The sequence below is a fragment of the Oncorhynchus mykiss genome, chromosome 18 (assembly GCF_057628025.1).
Source record: "Oncorhynchus mykiss isolate SJ-2025 chromosome 18, ASM5762802v1, whole genome shotgun sequence".
NCBI lineage: Eukaryota > Metazoa > Chordata > Actinopteri > Salmoniformes > Salmonidae > Oncorhynchus > Oncorhynchus mykiss.
Window position 1 is genome coordinate 60,506,640 of NC_143039.1, and position 23,413 is coordinate 60,530,052.

At 48.5% G+C, this 23,413-nt stretch overlaps 1 protein-coding gene across 50 annotated transcripts in view; it reads right to left on the reverse strand.

The window, feature by feature from the left end:
• clasp2 (cytoplasmic linker associated protein 2) overlaps positions 1 to 23,413 on the reverse strand; it is an 86,306-nt gene that overhangs the window by 18,036 nt on the left and 44,857 nt on the right. For 3 of the 50 annotated variants that reach the window (XM_036953208.2, XM_090208974.1, XM_090208975.1), the window contains 14 exons: positions 19,333 to 19,403; positions 19,170 to 19,229; positions 18,980 to 19,057; positions 18,620 to 18,787; positions 16,813 to 16,853; positions 15,954 to 16,103; positions 13,885 to 13,983; positions 9,710 to 9,874; positions 8,156 to 8,200; positions 6,688 to 6,795; positions 3,919 to 4,025; positions 1,718 to 1,873; positions 1,144 to 1,235; positions 939 to 1,002 (listed from right to left, as the gene is read on the reverse strand). In XM_036953208.2, coding sequence (XP_036809103.1) covers positions 939 to 1,002; positions 1,144 to 1,235; positions 1,718 to 1,873; positions 3,919 to 4,025; positions 6,688 to 6,795; positions 8,156 to 8,200; positions 9,710 to 9,874; positions 13,885 to 13,983; positions 15,954 to 16,103; positions 16,813 to 16,853; positions 18,620 to 18,787; positions 18,980 to 19,057; positions 19,170 to 19,229; positions 19,333 to 19,403 — 1,404 coding nt within the window. Of the gene's footprint in view, positions 1 to 32; positions 96 to 938; positions 1,003 to 1,143; positions 1,236 to 1,717; positions 1,874 to 3,667; positions 3,692 to 3,918; positions 4,026 to 6,217; positions 6,281 to 6,687; positions 6,796 to 8,155; positions 8,201 to 9,709; positions 9,875 to 10,985; positions 11,013 to 12,456; positions 12,484 to 13,884; positions 13,984 to 14,229; positions 14,248 to 15,441; positions 15,466 to 15,953; positions 16,104 to 16,812; positions 16,854 to 18,619; positions 18,878 to 18,979; positions 19,058 to 19,169; positions 19,230 to 19,332; positions 19,404 to 23,413 lie in introns of all 50 variants that reach the window. The other 47 variants (XM_090208968.1, XM_090208978.1, XM_090208979.1 and 44 more) reach the window with 36 other exon arrangements.

Genomic DNA, 23,413 nt, shown 5'->3' on the forward strand with positions numbered 1-23,413 from the left:
AGAGAAAGAGAGTGTGTGACAGTGAGGTGTACCTTGAAGGAGGCTGAGCTTATACCGGATTCTGCCGTTCCATAGACCCTAGATCCGGATTCTCGCTGAAAGTCACAACCGGTACCGTCAGACGAGGGGCAGGACGAGGGGTTGGGGCGGCAGGGGAGCACACTAAGTGGTGTACGGAGAGCGGGTGGGGGAAGACACTCCAAACGCCGGCAGGAGGAGGGGATGGGGAGTGGCGTTAGAGGGGAGCGGGGGAACCCTAGCGGTTGGGGTTAGTGAGAAAGAAAGAGGCGGAGGAAGGGGGGGATGCTGTAAAAATGGTGTGTGTGTGTGTGGTCAGTGTGTGTGTGTGTGTGGTCAGTGTGTGTGTGTGTGGTCAGTGTGTGTGTGTAATCGTATATAGACCACGCAGGGAAAGAGAGGGAAGGAGTTGCAGTGGACGCGGTGAGCACAACCAGCGGATTGGCTAACGAACAGTGAGAGAGCAATCCCATTGGCTAGCGGAGAGTGTGAGGTCACACGCAGACTCAGGCGTAGCATGCCGTTAGAAACCAGTCAGTTACCGCCTCACGCAGCACATGCCTGTGTGTGTGTGTGCATTACTTTTTATCTGATTATGAGTCTCAGTATGTCTGTGTATTTATGTTTCCGTGTGTGAGAACAAATGTGTTTGCAGAACCTAGTTTTGTAAATGTCGTTTCGGCAGAATCCGGTATCCAATATAAACACAGGTGTGTGTGTGTGTGTATATATATATATATATATATATATATATATATATATATATATATATATATATATATATATATATATATATATATATATATATATCTGCATCACCACATATATATATATATATATATATATATACACACACACTATGTGTTTAAGGTGTCAGTGGATTGTGTGTGTGTGTGTGGTAGCTGTGCATGCATCCATACCTTACTATGGGGGTCTGCAAACATTCTGGTGAAGATCTCGCACAACCTCTTCAACTCCACACGACTGTGGACAAACACACACACACACAATTATACAAAGGTGAATACACCTATGGTAGCATGTATTGCATCAGATAAACAGCATCTCTGTTTGAATAGTCCCTAAAAGGCTTCCAGGTGAAACGGTGCGTTGTGATAGGCTGACCTGAGGGTGCGTTGGTTCTTCAGTAGAGCCTGTAGACCCAGCAGTCCCTCCTTCCTCTCCGACCAGTTGGCACTGGCACAGCGGTTCAACACCTGGGGCACAAAGGGTTAAAGGACATTTAGACTGGGCGGCAGGTAGTTTAGCGGTTAGAGAAGCAAGCCACCAACCAAAGGTTTGCCAGTTCAAATCCCGGGTCTGATGGTAAAAAAATCTGCCGGGAAGTGAGCCGGCAACCAGAGGGTTGCTGGTATCAAATCGTAGATGCTGTTGTGCCCTTGAGCAATGCACTTAACCCCCCACAACAACTGCTCTAAGGTGCCCAGTGTGGCAACCCCCTGCTCCAACCTGTATGTCTCTTTCAGAGGGTTCAGATAAAGAAGTAACATTTTGACTGTGTACAATTGATTAATATTTGTAATCTTAAAATGCCTGGAACTATTGAATCTTCAGCCAGGAATCCACAAGGCATTGGGGAATATGTGAACTGAAGTGCTTGAAGTGATTGAAATAACGGTTCGTGTAATTTGCATATGGTGCCATCAATGACTAATCCAAAATCTGTGTTGTTTCTGACCTCGGCCACGTCCTCAGTCTGTCTCATGTACGTTGGGATGGCTCCTCCATTCCTGGAGCTGTAGGAGCGCTCTGAGCAGGCGCTGGACGCATCACTGTTAGCATCATCATCCGAATACATCCCATAGTTCTCATAGCGCCGCCGCGCTGGCTTCTTCTACGGGGGGAGGAGATAGACAAAAAGAGAGAGAGCGACAGAGAGAGCGACAGCGACAGAGAGCGACAGAGTGACAGAGAGAGAGAGCGACAGAGAGAGAGAGAGCGACAGAGAGAGAGAGAGCGACAGAGAGAGAGAGCGACAGAGAAAGAGAGAGCGACAGAGAGAGAGAGAGCGACAGAGAGAGAGAGCGACAGAGAGAGAGAGAGCGACAGAGAGAGAGAGAGCGACAGAGAGAGAGAGCGACAGAGAAAGAGAGAGCGACAGAGAGAGAGAGAGCGACAGAGAGAGAGAGAGCGACAGAGAGAGAGAGAGCGACAGAGAGAGAGAGAGCGACAGAGAGAGAGAGAGCGACAGAGAGAGAGAGCGACAGAGAGAGAGAGAGCGACAGAGAGAGAGAGCGACAGAGAGAGAGAGAGCGACAGAGAGAGAGAGCGACAGAGAGAGAGAGCAACAGAGAGAGAGAGCGACAGAGAAAGAGAGAGCGACAGAGAGAGAGAGAGCGACAGAGAGAGAGAGAGCGACAGAGAGAGAGAGCGACAGAGAAAGAGAGAGCGACAGAGAAAGAGAGAGCGACAGAGAGAGAGAGAGAGCGACAGAGAAAGAGAGAGCGACAGAGAAAGAGAGAGCGACAGAGAGAGCGACAGAGAGAGAGAGAGAGACAGAGAGAGAGAGAGAGCGACAGAGAGAAAGCGACAGCGACAGAGAGAAAGCGACAGCGACAGAGAGAAAGCGACAGCGGCAGAGAGAAAGCGACAGCGGCAGAGAGAAAGCGACAGCGGCAGAGAGAAAGCGACAGCGGCAGAGAGAAAGCGACAGCGGCAGAGAGAAAGCGACAGCGACAGAGAGAAAGCGACAGCGACAGAGAGAAAGCGACAGCGACAGAGAGAAAGCGACAGCGACAGAGAGAAAGGGACAGCGGCAGAGAGAAAGCGACAGCGGCAGAGAGAAAGCGACAGAGAGAGAGCGACAGAGAGAGAGCGACAGAGAGAGAGAGCGACAGAGAGAGAGAGCGACAGAGAGAGAGAGCGACAGAGAGAGAGAGCGACAGAGAGAGAGAGAGAGCGCGACAGCGACAGAGAGCGACAGAGAGAGAGAGCGACAGAGAGAGAGAGCGACAGAGAGAGAGAGAGCGACAGAGAGAGAGAGAGCGACAGAGAGAGAGAGAGCGACAGAGAGAGAGCGACAGAGAGAGAGCGACAGCGGCAGAGAGAGAGAGCGACAGAGAGAGAGCGACAGAGAGCGACAGAGAGAGCGACAGAGAGAGAGCGACAGAGAGAGAGCGACAGAGAGAGAGAGAGCGACAGAGAGAGAGAGAGCGACAGAGAGAGAGAGAGCGACAGAGAGAGAGAGAGCGACAGAGAGAGAGAGAGCGACAGAGAGAGCGAGAGCGACAGAGAGAGCGAGAGCGACAGAGAGAGCGAGAGCGACAGAGAGCGACAGAGAGTGAGAGAGAGCGACAGAGAGCGACAGAGAGAGAGAGCGACAGAGAAAGAGAGCGACAGAGAAAGAGAGCGACAGAGAAAGAGAGCGACAGAGAAAGAGAGCAACAGAGAAAGAGAGCGACAGAAAGAGAGAGAGCGACAGAGAAAGAGAGAGAGCGACAGAGAAAGAGAGCGACAGAGAGAGAGAGCGACAGAGAAAGAGAACGACAGAGAGAGAAAGAGCAAGTGAGAAACAGAGAGAGAGAAAGAGTGAGAAACAGACTTTCCCTTTAAGTAACATGTACACATCAAATAACACCTTTCAACCCCACCCACCCACACACACACAGCAGTAGGTAGAGACGCTGACCTTGGATCTCATGTCTCCCAACAGCTGAGAGCGTTAAACAGAGGAGGAACCAGGGGTTAGTCACAACACAGCAGTAAGTGTGCGAGAGTGTCTGTGTACAGTATAAGTGTTTGGATGTGTATATATGAGCTACGAGAGATAGAGAGAAGGTAAGAGATTGAGAGATGTAAGAGACAGGGAAGGTGAAAGAGGGGGAGAAAGGAGTTGTCTTAAATATTGTCTCAGTGTGTGTAATGTGTGTATGTGTGTACCAGGGCATCAGCGAGGGCCTCTTCTACATCAGATCCTGTGTTGAGGATTCTCATGGCGCTGACGGATGAGGACAGACGACTGGACTGACTGATACTGTACCCTGACCCTGGAGAGATGAGAGAGCCCGAGAGACGCACACATTACAGATGCAGTCAAACACACAAAACTGCAATCCCTTTCACCCTCATCCCATCAGACGACCTCCCCCACCCTCATCCCATCAGACCTCCTCCCTTCCTCCCACCAGACCTCCTCCCTTCCTCCCACCAGACCTCCTCCCTTCCTCCCACCAGACCTCCTCCCTTTCTCCCACCCTCCTCCCACCAGACCTCCTCCCTTCCTCATCCCATCAGACCCCCTCCCTTCCTCCCACCCTCCTCCCATCAGACCTCCTCCCTTCCACCCTCCTCCCTTCCTCCCACCAGACCTCCTCCCACCAGACTTTATCCCTTTCTCCCACCAGACCCCCTTCCATTCCTTCCACCCTCATCCCATCAGACCTCCTCCCTTCCACCAGACCTCCTCCCACCAGACCTCCTCCCTTCCTCATCCCATCAGACCTCCTCCCTTCCTCCCACTCTCATCCCATCAGACGACCGCCCTTCCTCCCACCCTCATCCCATCAGACCTCCTCCCTTCCTCATCCCATCAGACCACCTCCCTTCCTCATCCCATCAGACCTATTCCCACCAGACCTCATCCCATCAGACCTCCTCCCTTCCACCCATCAGACCGCCAGACCTCCCTTCCACCCAACCTCATCCCAACAGACCTCCTCCCTTCCTCCTCCCACCAGACCTCCTCCCTTCCTCCCACCAGACCTCCTCCCTTCCTCCTACCCTCATCCCATCAGACGACCGCCCTTCCTCCCACCCTCATCCCACCAGACCTCCTCCCCACCACCCAACCCAATCCCATCAGACCTCCTCCCTTCCTCATCCCATCAGACCTCCTCGCTTCCACCGAATGTCATCCCATCAGACCTCCTCCCTTCCTCCCACCAGACCCCCTCCCTTCCTCATCCCATCAGACCTCCTCCCTTCCACCCAACCTAATCCCATCAGACCTCCTCCCTTCCATCCACCCTCATCCCATCAGACCGCCTCCCTTCCACCCACCAGACCTCCTCCCTTCCACCCAACCTAATCCCATCAGACCTCCTCCCTTCCACCCAACCTAATCCCATCAGACGTCCTCCCTTCCTCATCCCATCAGACCTCCTCCCTTCCACCCAACGTCATCCATCAGACCTCCTCCCTTCCACCAGACCTCCCTTCCTCATCCCATCAGACCTCCTCCCTTCCACCCAACGTCATCCCACCAGACCTCCTCCCTTCCTCATCCCATCAGACCCCCTTCCATTCCTCCCACCCTCCTCCCATCAGACCTCCTCCCTTCCACCAGACCTCCTCCCTTCCTCCTCCCACCAGACCTCCTCCCTTCCTCATCCCATCAGACCTCCTCCCTTCCTCCCACTCTCATCCCATCAGACGACCGCCCTTCCTCCCACCCTCATCCCATCAGACCTCCTCCCTTCCTCATCCCATCAGACCACCTCCCTTCCTCATCCCATCAGACCTATTCCCACCAGACCTCATCCCACCAGACCTCCTCCCTTCCACCCACCAGACCTCATCCCATCAGACTTCCTCCCTTCCATCCACCCTCATCCCATCAGACCTCCTCCCTTCCATCCACCCTCATCCCATCAGACCGCCTCCCTTCCACCCACCAGACCTCATCCCATCAGACCTCCTCCCTTCCATCCACCCTCATCCCATCAGACCTCCTCCCTTCCATCCACCCTCATCCCATCAGACCGCCTCCCTTCCTCCTTCAATACTCCCCCCCTTCCCTACCCACCCTATCCCATAACCCTTCAATACCCCCTCCCCAGCTAGATGGCATGGTGAATAAATTACAAAAATATGACCAAATGACCCCCAAGAGCTGTGACCAAAGCATGATGGGAGTAAATAAACAAACATGGAGGACGCCGTGTCCGTGTTGATGGGAGGGAGGCGGGACTAAATTCAGGAAATAGATGAGTGAGAGAACAGAGTAACAAATGCATCCTCAAATGGAGATGGAATGGTTGTCATGGCAACTGAACGGGGTGGAGGAAGCATGCGTTTCCGGCGGAAGCTTGAGGTCCAGGAAGAGAACGAAGGAAAAGAATAACGGAGAAAGAAAGAGCAGATCTAGAAAACGGGAAAAAATAAAAGATGTATGGAGAACGTAAAATAGGAGTCAAGCGGAAGGAGGGAGCAAAAGAGGATAGAGGTACTCATCGTTCACCTGCGGCCCCTAAAGCATCGGCGGTATGGAGAGCTCCAGTGGAGCGAGAGTAGTGCCGCGACGCTGCAACAATGAACCCCACACACACGCAGAGAACCACACACACAAAACAGCCCCCCCATCGTTAGAACTCACAGTGTGAGAGAAAGAGACCCAGAACCACACAGCAACATGTCAGTGTGTGTGATTAGTAGCCCTCAGAGTCCAGTTCTGCTTCCCTACAGAGTCTGACAGTACTCCATTTCACGAGTCATGTCAGCTAGCCAGTCCAAACGACAGTGGATACAATGTCATCCCCAAAATGACAGTCTTGTTGTTAGATCAACTGTACACAAGGTGGTCAATTTTGTTGTTCCATATTGTTGGCTTGTGTCTTTGTTTTACTATGTGGTATCTATGATGTGTGTGTGTGTGTGTACGCGCAAACTAAGTGCATGTGTGATATCTATGACGTGATGTGTGTTACTCACCCAGGGGTGTAAAGGAGCGTACAGGGCTGGTGTCTCTGCTGCTCTCTCTGCTGGCCTCCCTGCTGCAGCCCTGACTCATACTGGGCCGGGGGATACGACTGCCCCGAGCTACAGTACCATGTTACCAGGGGACGGACGGGGAAGAGGAAAGGAAGAAAGAAAGATAGAAAGCAACAAATAAACAGAGAGAGGACAAAGGAAAGAGAGAGTCATAAGAGTGACACCCTGATAGAGACAGGACTGAAAAAGAGCACAGCTCTACTGGCTCCATGGGTGAGTCTCAGTCTACAGTGGTTTAGAAAGGAAGCCACAGTAGACTGTTGAGACACAGCCCTAGAGAGCTCAGGACTGCTGGGCTCAGAAATAACATGTATATAAACAATTTCAGCACTCACTCACTGACGCACGCACACACAGGCACACACACATAGGCACACACACACACACACACAGGCACACACACACACACAGGCACAGCAGGACAGAAGGAGGAAATGAGAAGCAGATGAAAGACCAGGGGTGAGGATCTCTGTTTTCATCCAATAAGCATCAAGCTCATCCTGACTGTTTATTGGCCAAAGCCAGCATCCACACACCAATCAGAGTTAATCACAGAGAACTTATGGGGGAACCAATGACGCTTCACCGATCCTATGAAGCTTCACCGATCTTATGATGCTTCATTCATACCTGCGGCCAATTGGTTAGTGGGAAGATGCAAATTGTCTAGGAGAGGGGGTGACCTTGATAATTTATTGTTAAAACGAGAGGCTGCCTAGATCTTTAACTTAAAGACCCTTGCTCTCTTCCGTCTCAATCATTGTTGTGATTGTGACTTGCCATTGTAATTGTTTGTAAGCTTGTGTAGTCCAACAGGAATTTATGATCGTATGTTGTTTGTATGCTGTTCTTTGTATGCCATTTTAATATTTGATAATTAACCAATGATATTAGGCCACTCCTGGCCATGATTACAGACACCTGTGTCTTTTGACATTACATAAACGAGTCATCCCGCAGTGTTTGTGATTACACCCTGATGAAGACAGCTTGGCTGTCGAAAGGTTGGTAAGTACATTTTTGCATCTGAGCTCCTAGAGTGTGCGGCTCTCTTTTATCTTACTTTCAAGTTTTCTACTCCGCTAGCCAGCACCTCGCCCTAAATAGGTGTGCGTTTCTTTTTCTTCAAGATAAAAATTGTCACCATGATTATCATGACAACCCATCACCATGGCAACACACAGCCATGCGTTCGGTGGTTAGAGAGGAGGATACTGGAATTTTGAGGCGGCGAGTGACAGCCTGACGGAAGGCTGAAATGGTTTGAGCGAGAGAAATGGAGGGAGATGGAGAGATGAAGATAGAGGGCTAGAGAGTGAAATGGAGGGACGGAGAAGAGGAAGAGAAAGAGGGAGAGATTGAGGGATGCGGGTGGAGTTGTCAGAGAGACGAGTCGGAGAGTTCTTACCTCCTCTGCTTGCGCCGTTGTAGATGGAACTAATACTGGAGGGAGCTAGAGACCAGAGGAAGGAGAGGAAGGAGAGGAAGGAGAAGGAAAGAGGGAGTAAAATAGAGGTCAGCTTGAAATTAGTTCTCGCTTTCAAAGTTGTTGGAGAAAGGATGCGGCGGTAAGGGGAACATGTGATTGGTGGGGATTGATCAAGTTGTTGGAGGCAGACTGCTGTGTGTGAGACCTGTCAATCTCTGGGCCTTAGCCAATCAGACGTGAGCAGGAACAAACAGAAACAGGCCAATGGAGGAGGGAAATGATTTATTGGTTTAGCAATAACAAACAAAGTAAACAAAATAAAAAACCCATGCATCCTGTCAATGGAGGGAAAAGAGGAGGCTTGGTAACCAGGCAGGTAAGACAAGGGGCTGGGATGGGTCACTATGATAATGACTGGATGTGTCATCAAGATGAAACCAGGCAGGTAAGACAAGGGGCTGGGATGGGTCACTATGATGGTGACTGGATGTGTCATCAAGATGAAACCAGGCAGGTAAGACAAGGGGCTGGGATGGGTCACTATGATGGTGACTGGATGTGTCATCAAGATGAAACCAGGCAGGTAAGACAAGGGGCTGGGATGGGTCACTATGATGGTGACTGGATGTGTCATCAAGATGAAACCAGGCAGGTAAGACAAGGGGCTGGGATGGGTCACTATGATGGTGACTGGATGTGTCATCAAGATGAAACCAGGCAGGTAAGACAAGGGGCTGGGATGGGTCACTATGATAATGACTGGATGTGTCATCAAGATGAAACCAGGCAGGTAAGACAAGGGGCTGGGATGGGTCACTATGATAATGACTGGATGTGTCATCAAGATGAAACCAGGCAGGTAAGACAAGGGGCTGGGATGGGTCACTATGATGGTGACTGGATGTGTCATCAAGATGAAACCAGGCAGGTAAGACAAGGGGCTGGGATGGGTCACTATGATGGTGACTGGATGTGTCATCAAGATGAAACCAGGCAGGTAAGACAAGGGGCTGGGATGGGTCACTATGATGGTGACTGGATGTGTCATCAAGATGAAACCAGGCAGGTAAGACAAGGGGCTGGGATGGGTCACTATGATAATGACTGGATGTGTCATCAAGATGAAACCAGGCAGGTAAGACAAGGGGCTGGGATGGGTCACTATGATAATGACTGGATGTGTCATCAAGATGAAACCAGGCAGGTAAGACAAGGGGCTGGGATGGGTCACTATGATAATGACTGGATGTGTCATCAAGATGAAACCAGGCAGGTAAGACAAGGGGCTGGGATGGGTCACTATGATGGTGACTGGATGTGTCATCAAGATGAAACCAGGCAGGTAAGACAAGGGGCTGGGATGGGTCACTATGATAATGACTGGATGTGTCATCAAGATGAAACCAGGCAGGTAAGACAAGGGGCTGGGATGGGTCACTATGATAATGACTGGATGTGTCATCAAGATGAAACCAGGCAGGTAAGACAAGGGGCTGGGATGGTCACTATGATGGTGACTGGATGTGTACTCACCGACAGACAGGCGTGTAGGGGAGGAGTCTCGTGAGCAGCCCTGGCTGCGGGGGATGCGGCTACGTCTCCCTCCAGCCCCAGCTAGGACCCTCTGGGCTCCAGAACCCAGAGTACTCAGAGCGGTACTGGTCAGGACGCGACCCGGAGAACCACTCCGACTGCCGGCTAGAGAGAGCGGGAGGGAAGAGAGTTAGAGACGCACACATAGACCACACACTTGTCATGCGTGGGACCCTATTGTCTAAGGAATAACAACATCAACAACCCCTAACCCCTTCAGTGTCTGCAGCCGACCTGGGTTGAACACATAGGTCAAACACTTGTTTTGGGACTATTATTCCCATTATTTCAATAGTAAATCAGGCTCAACTAAAGTCTGAGAGTATTTGACTGTATTATTGACCCAGGTCTGGTTAGCAGATCAGAAGGAACTAGATGTGTAGGAACATGGTGAATGGGCTCAATGGATTTCAGGGTTAGGGGTTGTTTTCAACCAGATTCAGGGGACCAGCTTTGGCGGCCATCTTGGGACTGTCATCATTTCAGTGGGTCGTTTGCTTATTCCCAAATAATTACATGGAGTACAATATATGTTTTTCATTCCAGTCTCCAATCACCCGGCCCATAATGCATTGTGCTGAATGTCACAGATCTACACATGCCTTTGTGATCTTTTAACTCATGAGACAGAGACGTGAAGAAGTGCTGAAAGTGAAATGTGGACAGAGAGGGTCATGTGACATGAGTGAGACAAACACTGTTTATCACTCAACGGAAACATATCACATCAATCTATTTCACCACACATACGCAGAATACAAACTTACACACTACACAGTCTAGGCTACACAGTCTAGTCTACACACACCACCACAATTGACCTCTAACACCAAGTGAATTGGAGCTAACACTTTGTGACTAAGCAAGGAATAGATGGGACTACCCCAGTGTACTACAACTCCACCTCAGAGTGGTCTGTTCTGTCAGAGCATGCTGGTCACATGGCATTCTACCTCCCATGCATCAGAATCACCAATGCATCTCTCTCATCCTATCTGCTCCCTCCTAACAGGTAGACACAGGCCTCAGCTCAGAGCACAAGTAGTCATAAGGCAGGCAGCCATGTTCTGGTTTAAACTACAAGTCCCAGCATGCTTCAGCCAGAGAGGGGGTGGAGCTTTAGGTGACCAGCTTTGTTGAGGGGTGAGAAGAGGTGAGGGGTGAGAGAAGGGGTGATTAGGGTGAAGGTAACAGGTAGTACACGTTAGACTCTTACCACCAATGGGGGTAGCAGACTGAGATCCTGCACCAATGAGAAGGCAGGATTGGAGAGGGGAGCGGGGACAGGAACAGGAAGTTAAACCAGATGAATTATGGGTGTTAGAGCACAAAGCACCATGGGAGTTATCATGGGAGCATTCCGAGGCGAGAGACTGAGAGCAACAATGACCACGCTTCAAACACGGAAATACATGTATCAATTAAATAGAAATAAATATAGAATAAACTATGAATGCTGAGACACAAGGAGCCAGCTGTGATGCTTGATGGAAGAACGGTAGAGCACTGCATGATGGGTAGCCGGTGTGTGACGCAGCAGTATCACTGACGAAGCAAAGCAGCCTCACAATGGAGGAAATAAAAACACCTCAAAGTACAAATGCTCTAACACACACACACACACACACACACACACACACACACACACACACACACACACACACACACACAGCCAAAACCTGCACTGCCCAACCACAGCTCTCTGTCCCAAAGACATCTCACCATCATTATTAATTGTCTCTTGCTCTCAATCCGTAAGTCTATTGACACACCAGTACGTCAATCTAAGTAACAGAATTTAAAAAAAATTAAAATAGACATCCTTTAGTTTATTCTAGAGATAGATTTTTTGTATGGGCTACGTCTCAATCCGCCGTATCCACCCATGTCAGCCTTCCACATCTGCGGTGGAAAGTGGCCGAGCTGCAGCGGTGTTGTCAGACCATGAGACATCTCACAAAAACTTCTGTAGTGTCAGAACGGTTGTGCCTACAATCTAATGTGGAAAGATAAGACCCTCTGTGGAAAGGGGAGAACCTCACAAACACAAGTGTCACAGGACTCTCCTGAAAGTAACCCATACAAATGAATGGAAGTATGGAGGTAGTTTTTTAGCAGAAATAATAAGGGGTTAAATGTGTTGTCTTTTTTGCCATTTATGAATGTGTATTCAATGTGTTACTAAGGGCTATAGCAGTAAAGGCCAAATTCAATATTTTCTCAAATATGTTTTTTTATAAAAATAAATGACACCCCCCCCCCCCCCAACGGCTTTGACTTTGAGGTTAACCTCTCGTTCCTTGAATCTGTTCTGTTTTTTTCTGTCAGGTTGAGCCTTAAACAGATCCCATTTTTCAAATTAAAACCATCATGATGGTTTGGGGGCCTCATCGTCACTACAGTATATGTAATAACAAAGGAGATCAAACCAGTCAACACACTCTTGATTTGAGAGTGCTGCACCAACTTGATTTGCTGAGTTGGCTCCTGTTTTTGTCATGTTTTGGTATTTTTGATTAACTATTGGCAGAACTGGACTTTTCACACCAACCAACACACCACTCTTTGTGATGAGACAACAGAGCATGCAGAGAACACACACACACACACACTCTCAACAAACAACGGTGACCATGAGAGCAACATAATGGGTCCATCTACCCCACTGCAACACACACACAGAATACCTGGCGTGCAATCTGATTCGTCGGAACCTAAGAGGTATAAAAAACATTTGCAGGAGCTTATTGTCTGTGAGGGATACCAGCAGTGACTATAGAAAGAGAGTGTGTATAACTCATCTTATATTCTCTGTGAGGGATACCATACCACCGTATAACTCAACTTATATTCTCTGTGAGGGATACCAGCAGTGACTATAGAAAGAGTGTGTATAACTCATCTTATATTCTCTGTGAGGGATACCATACCACCGTATAACTCATCTTATATTCTCTGTGAGGGATACCAGCAGTGACTATAGAAAGAGTGTGTATAACTCATCTTATATTCTCTGTGAGGGATACCAGCAGTGACTATAGAAAGAGAGTGTGTATAACTCATCTTATATTCTCTGTGAGGGATACCAGCAGTGACTATAGAAAGAGAGTGTGTATAACTCATCTTATATTCTCTGAGGGATACCAGCAGTGACTATAGAAAGAGTGTATAACTCATATTCTCTGAGGGATACCAGCAGTGACTATAGAAAGAGAGTGTGTATAACTCATCTTGTATTCTCTGAGGGATACCAGCAGTGACTATAGAAAGAGAGTGTGTATAACTCATCTTATATTCTCTGTGAGGGATACCAGCAGTGACTATAGACAGAGAGTGTGTATAACTCATCTTATATTCTCTGTGAGGGATACCAGCAGTGACTATAGAAAGAGAGTGTGTATAACTCATCTTATATTCTCTGAGGGATACCAGCAGTGACTATAGAAAGAGAGTGTGTATAACTCATCTTGTATTCTCTGAGGGATACCAGCAGTGACTATAGAAAGAGTGTATAACTCATCTTATATTCTCTGTGAGGGATACCAGCAGTGACTATAGAAAGAGAGTGTGTATAACTCATCTTGTATTCTCTGAGGGATACCAGCAGTGACTATAGAAAGAGAGTGTGTATAACTCATCTTATATTCTCTGTGAGGGATACCAGCAGTGACTATAGACAGAGAGTGTGTATAACTCATCTTATATTCTCTGTGAGGGATACCAGCAGTGACTATAGAAAGAGAGTGTGTATAACTCATCTTATATTCTCTGAGGGATACCAGCAGTGACTATAGAAAGAGAGTGTGTATAACTCATCTTGTATTCTCTGAGGGATACCAGCAGTGACTATAGAAAGAGTGTATAACTCATATTCTCTGAGGGATACCAGCAGTGACTATAGAAAGAGAGTGTGTATAACTCATCTTGTATTCTCTGAGGGATACCAGCAGTGACTATAGAAAGAGAGTGTGTATAACTCATCTTGCAAAAACACACGCACGCTCAAATACACTCAAAGTAATAAGGCAGTGGAAGATTGTGTGTATGTGAGGGATGTGGTATTTGAGGCTCAGAAACTGTGTGAACGTGTTGTGCGTGTGTGTGCTTCTTCTTACGTTGTGACTGGGACACCATCTTGGTGCGGGTGCGTCCCCGGGAGTCCACCTGGCTGACGCTGGTCACCGTGGTGAGAGGCTGCTTGGTCCTCAGACGACCTGAGGTCAGAGGTCATACTGTTAGATTGGACACTGACTAGACACACTCATTTTCTCACACACACACTTTCTGAATAGAACAGAGCCCTCCACCCTCCACTACTAAGCAATAAGCACTAGTTTAGAGGTAAGAAGCCCTATGGCTGAATACTACTTGGTCAAAATATAGGTATATAGATAACTAACTACAGGCTACAAAGAAACTAGTCGTACAGTCTATAACTACAGTACCTACTACTGTCTTACCATTGACTGACCTGGCCCCTAAAATCAGACAGAGAGGGGGAGGGGTGTGTCATTGGTCAAAGGTCATATAAAGTGATGTAGGGTGTTTAAAGTGAGTGGGTTTTTTGAACGGCGCATTAAATCCCATGTATTATTATTATGTAGCTACGCAGACTAAATATGACTGTTAATAAACATTAACATTAAATCCCATGTATTATTATTATGTAGCTACGCAGACTAAATATGACTGTTAATAAACAATATAACATTAAATCCCATGTATTATTATTATGTAGCTACGCAGACTAAATATGACTGTTAATAAACATTAACATTAAATCCCATGTATTATTATTATGTAGCTACGCAGACTAAATATGACTGTTAATAAACATTAACATTAAATCCCATGTATTATTATTATGTAGCTACGCAGACTAAATATGACTGTTAATAAACATTAACATTAAATCCCATGTATTATTATTATGTAGCTACGCAGACTAAATATGACTGTTAATAAACAATATAACATTAAATCCCATGTATTATTATTATGTAGCTACGCAGACTAAATATGACTGTTAATAAACATTAACATTAAATCCCATGTATTATTATTATGTAGCTACGCAGACTAAATATGACTGTTAATAAACATTAACATTAAATCCCATGTATTATTATTATGTAGCTACGCAGACTAAATATGACTGTTAATAAACATTAACATTAAATCCCATGTATTATTATTATGTAGCTACGCAGACTAAATATGACTGTTAATAAACATTAACATTAAATCCCATGTATTATTATTATGTAGCTACGCAGACTAAATATGACTGTTAATAAACATTAACATTAAATCCCATGTATTATTATTATGTAGCTACGCAGACTAAATATGACTGTTAATAAACATTAACATTAAATCCCATGTATTATTATTATGTAGCTACGCAGACTAAATATGACTGTTAATAAACAAAATAACATTAACATCAGAAGTTCTTTCCTTATTTCATAAATGTAATTTGAGAATGAGTGTGAGAGAACAGCCGAACAGCAGAGGGCACCATGGTTACAGACTGGCTGGGGTGACAGAGTTGCTGTCCAGGGCCACCACCCAGAATACACAGGAGGGAGGGATGAATGAGGGAAAAAGGAAAAGAATAGCGTGAGGTGTTTCTGAGCGGAGGAGAGTGAAACAGGAGGAGATGATCTTACCATCCATTTTATCAGAGGCATCATCTTTAGTGGCAGAGAGCGAGAGAACAATAACGGTGAAGTGAGAAGGTGAAGAAAAGAGAGAAGAGAAGGAGAGTGGTATAGTGTGTGTTAGTAAGAGAACATAGTTCAAACAGAGAATCATGCAGGAACAACAACTAAAACACCTAACAAATACACACTGACAGACCATAGCTACACAAACACACAGACATAACACAGACAGGCAGCAAGCAGACAGACAGGCTAACAGCCCCTCCGACAGAGAAACCTAGGATAGGAGAGAGATGCAGGCAGTGTATTCAGATATCGAGAGGAGTTCAGCCTAGGTCTTGAAAGCAGCAGGAAACCATAACACACAGCACGTTGACTGAGAGTGTGTGTGTCAGTTATTGAATGATTAATTGATAGACTGACAGACAGCTGACTGATGTAGACAGATGTCTAAACTGTGTCTGATTGGTTGGTTGGTTGGTTGGTTCGCTGCCAGGTTCGATTGACAGCTGCCTTACCCAATGACGAGTAGGAACCGGGGGTCAGTCTCCCCGCCCCCACCTGCCCGATGTGCCGCTGCTTAGCAACCGTTGCTGCATTAACATCCACATCGCTACGGGAACGCTGCAGGGAGCCTGGCGACGCCCCGCCCTTATGACCAGCCGGGACTGGGAGGGGGAGGGAGGATATATACAGACAAACACACAAACACCACATCACAATACAAACACCACCACATACTATACAATCACTTGCCTGGACATAAACACATACAGACATACACACATATCTACACTGAACAAAAATATAAACGCAACATGTAAAGTGTTGGTCCATGTTTCATGAGCTGAAACAAAAGATCCCAGACATTTTCCATATGCACAAAATGCTTATTTCTCTCACATTTTGTGCACAAATTTGTTTACATCCCTGATAGTGAGCGTTTCTCCTTTCCAAAGATAATCCATCCACCTGACAAGTGTGGCATATGAAGAAGTTGACCATAACATGATCATTACACAGGTGCACCTTGTGCTGGGGGCAATAAAAGGCCACTTTAAAATGCGAGTATTTCTGTCTGTAATAAAGCCCTTTTGTGTGGACAACCTCATTCTGATTGGCTGGGCCTGCCTCCCCAGTGGGTGCGCCTCTGTCTGGTCAAGTGAAATACATAGATTAGGGCCTGAAAAATGTAAATTGACTGATTTCCTTATATGAAAAAAAATCCAAGAAATTGTTGCGGTTATATTTTTGTTCAGTATAAATGTGTGAATAGACAAACATACACAAATAACGTACACACCACTTGTACAAGATCAGGAATGATATGATCAATACCGGTATTTGTGTGCGTGTGTGTGTGTGTTTGTGTTTCACCTCTACCAGGAGCAGCTGACCATTTAGACGACAGAGGACGACTGGGAGAGGTAGAGAGAGAGGTAGAGAGAGAGCGCGATGTAGGTAGAGAGAGAGGTAGAGAGCGCAATGTAGAGAGAGAGAGAGAGAGCGAGAGAGAGAGAGAGAGAGAGAGAGAGCGATGTAGAGAGAGAGAGAGAGAGAGCGATGTGTAGAGAGAGAGAGAGAGCGCGATGTGTAGAGAGAGAGAGAGAGCGCGATGGAGAGAGAGAGAGAGATCACGATGTAGAGAGAGAGAGAGAGCGATGTAGAGAGAGAGAGAGCGATGTAGAGAGAGAGAGAGCGATGTAGAGAGAGAGAGAGCGATGTAGAGAGAGAGAGAGCGATGTAGAGAGAGAGAGAGCGATGTAGAGAGAGAGAGAGAGAGCGATATAGAGAGAGAGAGAGCGCGATAGAGAGAGAGAGCGCGATAGAGAGAGAGAGCGCGATAGAGAGAGAGAGCGCGAGAGAGCGCGATAGAGAGCGAGAGCACAAGAGAGCGAGAGCGCAATAGAGAGAGAGCGCAATAGAGAGAGAGAGAGCGCAATAGAGAGAGCGCAATAGAGAGAGAGAGCGCAATAGAGAGAGAGCGCAATAGAGAGAGAGCGCAATAGAGAGAGAGAGCGCAATAGAGAGAGAGAGCGCAATAGAGAGAGAGAGCGCAAGAGAGAGAGAGCGCAATAGAGAGAGAGCGCAATAGAGAGAGAGCGCAATATAGAGAGAGCGCAATATAGAGAGAGAGAGCACGCAATAGAGAGAGAGAGCACGCAATAGAGAGCGAGAGCACGCAATAGAGAGAGAGAGCACGCAATAGAGAGAGAGAGCGCGCAATAGAGAGAGAGAGAGAGCGCGCAATAGAGAGAGCGCAATAGAGAGAGAGAGCGCAATAGAGAGCGAGAGCGCAATAGAGAGAGAGAGCGCAATAGAGAGAGAGAGCGCGCAATAGAGAGAGAGAGCGCAATAGAGAGAGAGAGCGCGCAATAGAGAGAGAGAGCGCAATAGAAAGAGAGAGCGCAATAGAAAGAGAGAGCGCAATAGAGAGAGAGCGCAATAGAGAGAGAGAGCGCAATAGAGAGAGAGAGCGCAATAGAGAGAGAGAGCGCAATAGAGAGAGAGAGCGCAATAGAGAGAGAGAGCGCAATAGAGAGAGAGAGCGCAATAGAGAGAGAGAGCGCAATAGAGAGAGAGAGCGCAATAGAGAGAGAGAGCGCAATAGAGAGAGAGAGCGCAATAGAGAGAGAGAGCGCAATAGAGAGAGAGAGCGCAATAGAGAGAGAGAGCGCAATAGAGAGAGAGCGCAATAGAGAGAGAGAGCGCAATAGAGAGAGAGAGCGCAATAGAGAGAGAGAGCGCAATAGAGAGAGAGCGCAATAGAGAGAGAGAGCGCAATAGAGAGAGAGAGCGCAATAGAGAGAGAGCGCAATAGAGAGAGAGAGCGCAATAGAGAGAGAGAGCGCAATAGAGAGAGAGAGCGCAATAGAGAGAGAGCGCAATAGAGAGAGAGAGCGCAATAGAGAGAGAGAGCGCAATAGAGAGAGAGAGCGCAATAGAGAGAGAGAGCGCAATAGAGAGAGAGCGCAATAGAGAGAGAGCTCAATAGAGAGAGAGAGCGCAATAGAGAGAGAGAGCGCAATAGAGAGAGAGCGCAATAGAGAGAGAGAGAGGTAGAGAGAGAAGTAGAGAGAGAGAACAATATTACTTATTGGGTACTTCTGAGCCGCTCCCCCCCCAAAAAAACTATTAGGTTAAACACTGCATGGTTAAAAGGTCAGGGGTCAGGGGCCATTACTTGAGGCTCTCCTGTGAAGAGGAAGAGGAGCGGTCACTCTGAGGAAGAGACGCCACGCTCCCGGCATTCCTGAGAGACGACTGGAGGCTCCTCTGATAGGACGGTTCTAACGAGTTGAACAGAGAGTCCGCCTCTCCCGGAAAATGGTTCCTCAGACCCCAGTACGCCCTGAGAGAGGGAGGGGGAGAGAGAGAGGTGTGAGATAAGGAGATAGTGAGTATGTGTATAGGAAAATGGTTCCTCAGACCCCAGTACGCCCTGAGAGAGGGAGGGGGAGAGAGAGAGGTGTGAGAGAAGGATATAGTGAGTATGTGTATAGGAAAATGTGTGTGTGTGTGTGTGTGTGTGTGTGTGTCTTACTTGCGGGCCTCTACTCTGGCCTCTGCGTCGGCATCTGCAATCCCCTTCTTAATGCTCGCTACCATCACTGCTGTATGTCTGAGAGAGAGACAGACAGAGAAGGTGAACATGTGTACAACACTCAACCAAGATTCCATTCGCATTAAAACGGCCCTATATTTGTCTGTCTGGCTGTGTGTTGAACTCTCACCTCTCCAGAGTCTGGGTCTGCCACTCCTGCAGCAGCAGGTCCAAGAAGTCAAAACATTTCCTGAGGGAAGAAGAAACATCATCATTACTACAATCCTCTTCATGTTCATCTTCATCATTACAATCATCAATGATTATTTTTGTAACCATATGCATCATGCCACCTTCTGACGGCCACAGACTTGCAGGTGCAGTTACTGGTGATCAGGGGAATGAGTCTGGGAACATGTGTGTGCTGCAGAGAGACAGAAATACAAACTCAGTCATTTTATTATATGTGTTACCTGTGTGTGTGTGTGTGTGTGTGTGTGTGTGTGTGTGTGCATGCTAGATGTGTGTCTGTGTTAAGTCAACGTGTGTGTGTGTGTGCGCGCACGCGCACTAGCTGTGTGTCTGTGTTACGTCAACGTGTGTGTGTGTGTGTGTGTGTGTGTGTGTGTGTGTGTGTGTGCGCGCGTTAGCTGTGTGTCTGTGTTACGTCACCGTGTGTGTGTGTGTGTGTGTGCGCGTTAGCTGTGTGTCTGTGTTACATCAACGTGTGTGTGTGTGTGTGTGTGTGTGCGTTAGCTGTGTGTCTGTGTTACGTCAACGTGTGTGTGTGTGCGCGTGTGTGTGCGTTAGCTGTGTGTCTGTGTTACGTCAACGTATGTGTGTGTGTGTGTGTGCGCGCGTTAGTTGTGTGTCTGTGTTATGTCAACGTGTGTGTGTGTGTGTGCGTTAGCTGTGTGTCTGTGTTACGTCAACGTGTGTGTGTGTGTGTGCGTTAGCTGTGTGTCTGTGTTACGTCAACGTGTGTGTGTGTGTGCGCGCGTTAGCTGTGTGTCTGTTACGTCAACGTGTGCGCGCGCGTTAGCTGTGTCTGTGTTACGTCAACGTGTGTGTGTGTGTGCGCGCGTTAGCTGTGTGTCTGTTACGTCAACGTGTGCGCGCGCGTTAGCTGTGTCTGTGTTACGTCAACGTGTGTGTGTGTGTGCGCGCGTTAGCTGTGTGTCTGTGTTACGTCAACGTGTGTGTGTGTGCGCGCGTTAGCTGTGTGTCTGTGTTACGTCAACGTGTGTGTGTTACGTCAATGTGTGTGTGTGTGTGTGCGCGCGTTAGCTGTGTGTCTGTGTTACGTCAACGTGTGTGTGTGTGCGCGCGTTAGCTGTGTGTCTGTGTTACGTCAACGTGTGTGTGTGTGTGTGTGTGTGTGTGTGTGTGTGTGTGTGTGTGTGTGTGCGCGCGTTAGCTGTGTGTCTGTGTTACGTCAACGTGTGTGCGTGCACGTTAGCTGTGTGTCTGTTACGTCAACGTGTGTGTGTGTGTGTGTGTGTGTGTGTGTGTGCGCGTTAGCTGTGTGTCTGTGTTACGTCAACGTGTGTGTGTGTGTGCGCGTTAGCTGTGTGTCTGTGTTACGTCAACGTGTGTGTGTGTGTGTGTTAGCTGTGTGTCTGTGTTACGTCAACGTGTGTGTGTGTGTGCGCGCGTTAGCTGTGTGTCTGTTACGTCAACGTGTGTGTGTGTGTGTGTGCGTGCGCGTTAGCTGTGTGTCTGTGTTACGTCAACGTGTGTGTGTGTGTGCGTTAGCTGTGTGTCTGTGTTACGTCAACGTGTGTGTGTGTGTGTGTGTGCGTTAGCTGTGTGTCTGTGTTACGTCAACGTGTGTGTGTGTGTGCGTTAGCTGTGTGTCTGTGTTACGTCAACGTGTGTGTGTGTGTGTGCGTTAGCTGTGTGTCTGTGTTACGTCAACGTGTGTGTGTGTGTGTGTATTAGCTGTGTGTCTGTGTTACGTCAACGTGTGTGTGTGTGTGTGTGTGTGTGTGTGTGTGTGTGTGTGTGTGTGTGTGCGCGCGCGTTAGCTGTGTGTCTGTGTTACGTCAACGTGTGTGTGTGTGTGCGCGCGTTAGCTGTGTGTCTGTGTTACGTCAACGTGTGTGTGTGTGCGCGCGTTAGCTGTGTCTGTGTTACGTCAACGTGTGTGTGTGTGTGCGCGCGTTAGCTGTGTGTCTGTGTTACGTCAACGTGTGTGTGTGCGCGCGCGCGTTAGCTGTGTGTCTGTGTTACGTCAACGCGCGTGTGTGTGTGTGTGTTACGTCAACGCACGTGTGTGTGTGTTACGTCAACGCGCGTCTGTGTGTGTTACGTCAACGCGCGTCTGTGTGTGTTACGTCAACGCGCGTCTGTGTGTGTTACGTCAACGCGCGTCTGTGTGTTACGTCAACGCGCGTCTGTGTGTGTTACGTCAACGCGCGTCTGTGTGTGTTACGTCAACGCGCGTCTGTGTGTGTTACGTCAACGCGCGTCTGTGTGTGTTACGTCAACGCGCGTCTGTGTGTGTTACGTCAACGCGCGTCTGTGTGTGTTACGTCAACGCGCGTCTGTGTGTGTTACGTCAACGCGCGTCTGTGTGTGTTACGTCAACGCGCGTCTGTGTGTGTTACGTCAACGCGCGTCTGTGTGTGTTACGTCAACGCGCGTCTGTGTGTGTTACGTCAACGCGCGTCTGTGTGTGTTACGTCAACGCGCGTCTGTGTGTGTTACGTCAACGCGCGTCTGTGTGTGTTACGTCAACGCGCATCTGTGTGTGTTACGTCAACGCGCGTCTGTGTGTGTTACGTCAACGCGCGTCTGTGTGTGTTACGTCAACGCGCGTCTGTGTGTGTTACGTCAACGCGCGTCTGTGTGTGTTACGTCAACGCGCGTCTGTGTGTGTTACGTCAACGCGCGTCTGTGTGTGTTACGTCAACGCGCGTCTGTGTGTGTTACGTCAACGCGCGTCTGTGTGTGTTACGTCAACGCGCGTCTGTGTGTGTTTCGTCAACGCGCGTCTGTGTGTGTTACGTCAACGCGCGTCTGTGTGTGTTTCGTCAACGCGCGTCTGTGTGTGTTACGTCAACGCGCGTGTGTGTGTGTGTTACGTCAACGCGCGTCTGTGTGTGTTACGTCAACGCGCGTCTGTGTGTGTTACGTCAACGCGCGTCTGTGTGTGTTACGTCAACGCGCGTCTGTGTGTGTTACGTCAACGCGCGTCTGTGTGTGTTACGTCAACGCGCGTCTGTGTGTGTTACGTCAACGCGCGTCTGTGTGTGTTACGTCAACGCGCGTCTGTGTGTGTTTCGTCAACGCGCGTCTGTGTGTGTTTCGTCAACGCGCGTCTGTGTGTGTTACGTCAACGTGTGTGTGTGTGTGTGTGTGTGTGTGTTACGTCAACGCGTGTGTGTTACGTCAACGCGTGTGTGTGTGTGTGTGTGTTACGTCAACGCGTGTGTGTGTTACGTCAACGTGTGTGTGTGTGTGTGTGTGTGTTACGTCAACGCGTGTGTGTGTTACGTCAACGCGTGTGTGTGTTACGTCAACGTGTGTGTGTGTTACGTCAACGTGTGTGTGTGTGTGTGTTACGTCAACGTGTGTGTGTGTGTGTGTTACGTCAACGCGCGTGTGTGTGTTACGTCAACGTGTGTGTGTGTGTGTTACGTCAACGTGTGTGTGTGTGTGTTACATCAACGTGTGTGTGTGTGTGTTACGTCAACGTGTGTGTGTGTGTGTGTTACGTCAACGCGCGTGTGTGTGTGTGTTACGTCAACGCGCGTGTGTGTGTGTTACGTCAACGCGCGTGTGTGTGTGTGTTACGTCAACGCGCGTCTGTGTGTGTTACGTCAACGCGCGTCTGTGTGTGTTACGTCAACGCGCGTCTGTGTGTGTTACGTCAACGCGCGTCTGTGTGTGTTACGTCAACGCGCGTCTGTGTGTGTTACGTCAACGCGCGTCTGTGTGTGTTACGTCAACGCGCGTCTGTGTGTGTTACGTCAACGCGCGTCTGTGTGTGTTACGTCAACGCGCGTCTGTGTGTGTTACGTCAACGCGCGTCTGTGTGTGTTACGTCAACGCGCGTCTGTGTGTGTTACGTCAACGCGCGTCTGTGTGTGTTACGTCAACGCGCGTGTGTGTGTGTTTCGTCAACGCGCGTGTGTGTGTTACGTCAACGCGCGTCTGTGTGTGTTTCGTCAACGCGCGTCTGTGTGTGTTTCGTCAACGCGCGTCTGTGTGTGTTACGTCAACGCGCGTCTGTGTGTGTTACGTCAACGCGCGTCTGTGTGTGTTACGTCAACGCGCGTCTGTGTGTGTTACGTCAACGCGCGTCTGTGTGTGTTTCGTCAACGCGCGTCTGTGTGTGTTACGTCAACGCGTGTGTGTGTGTGTGTTACGTCAACGCGTGTGTGTGTGTGTGTGTTACGTCAACGCGCGTCTGTGTGTGTGTGTTACGTC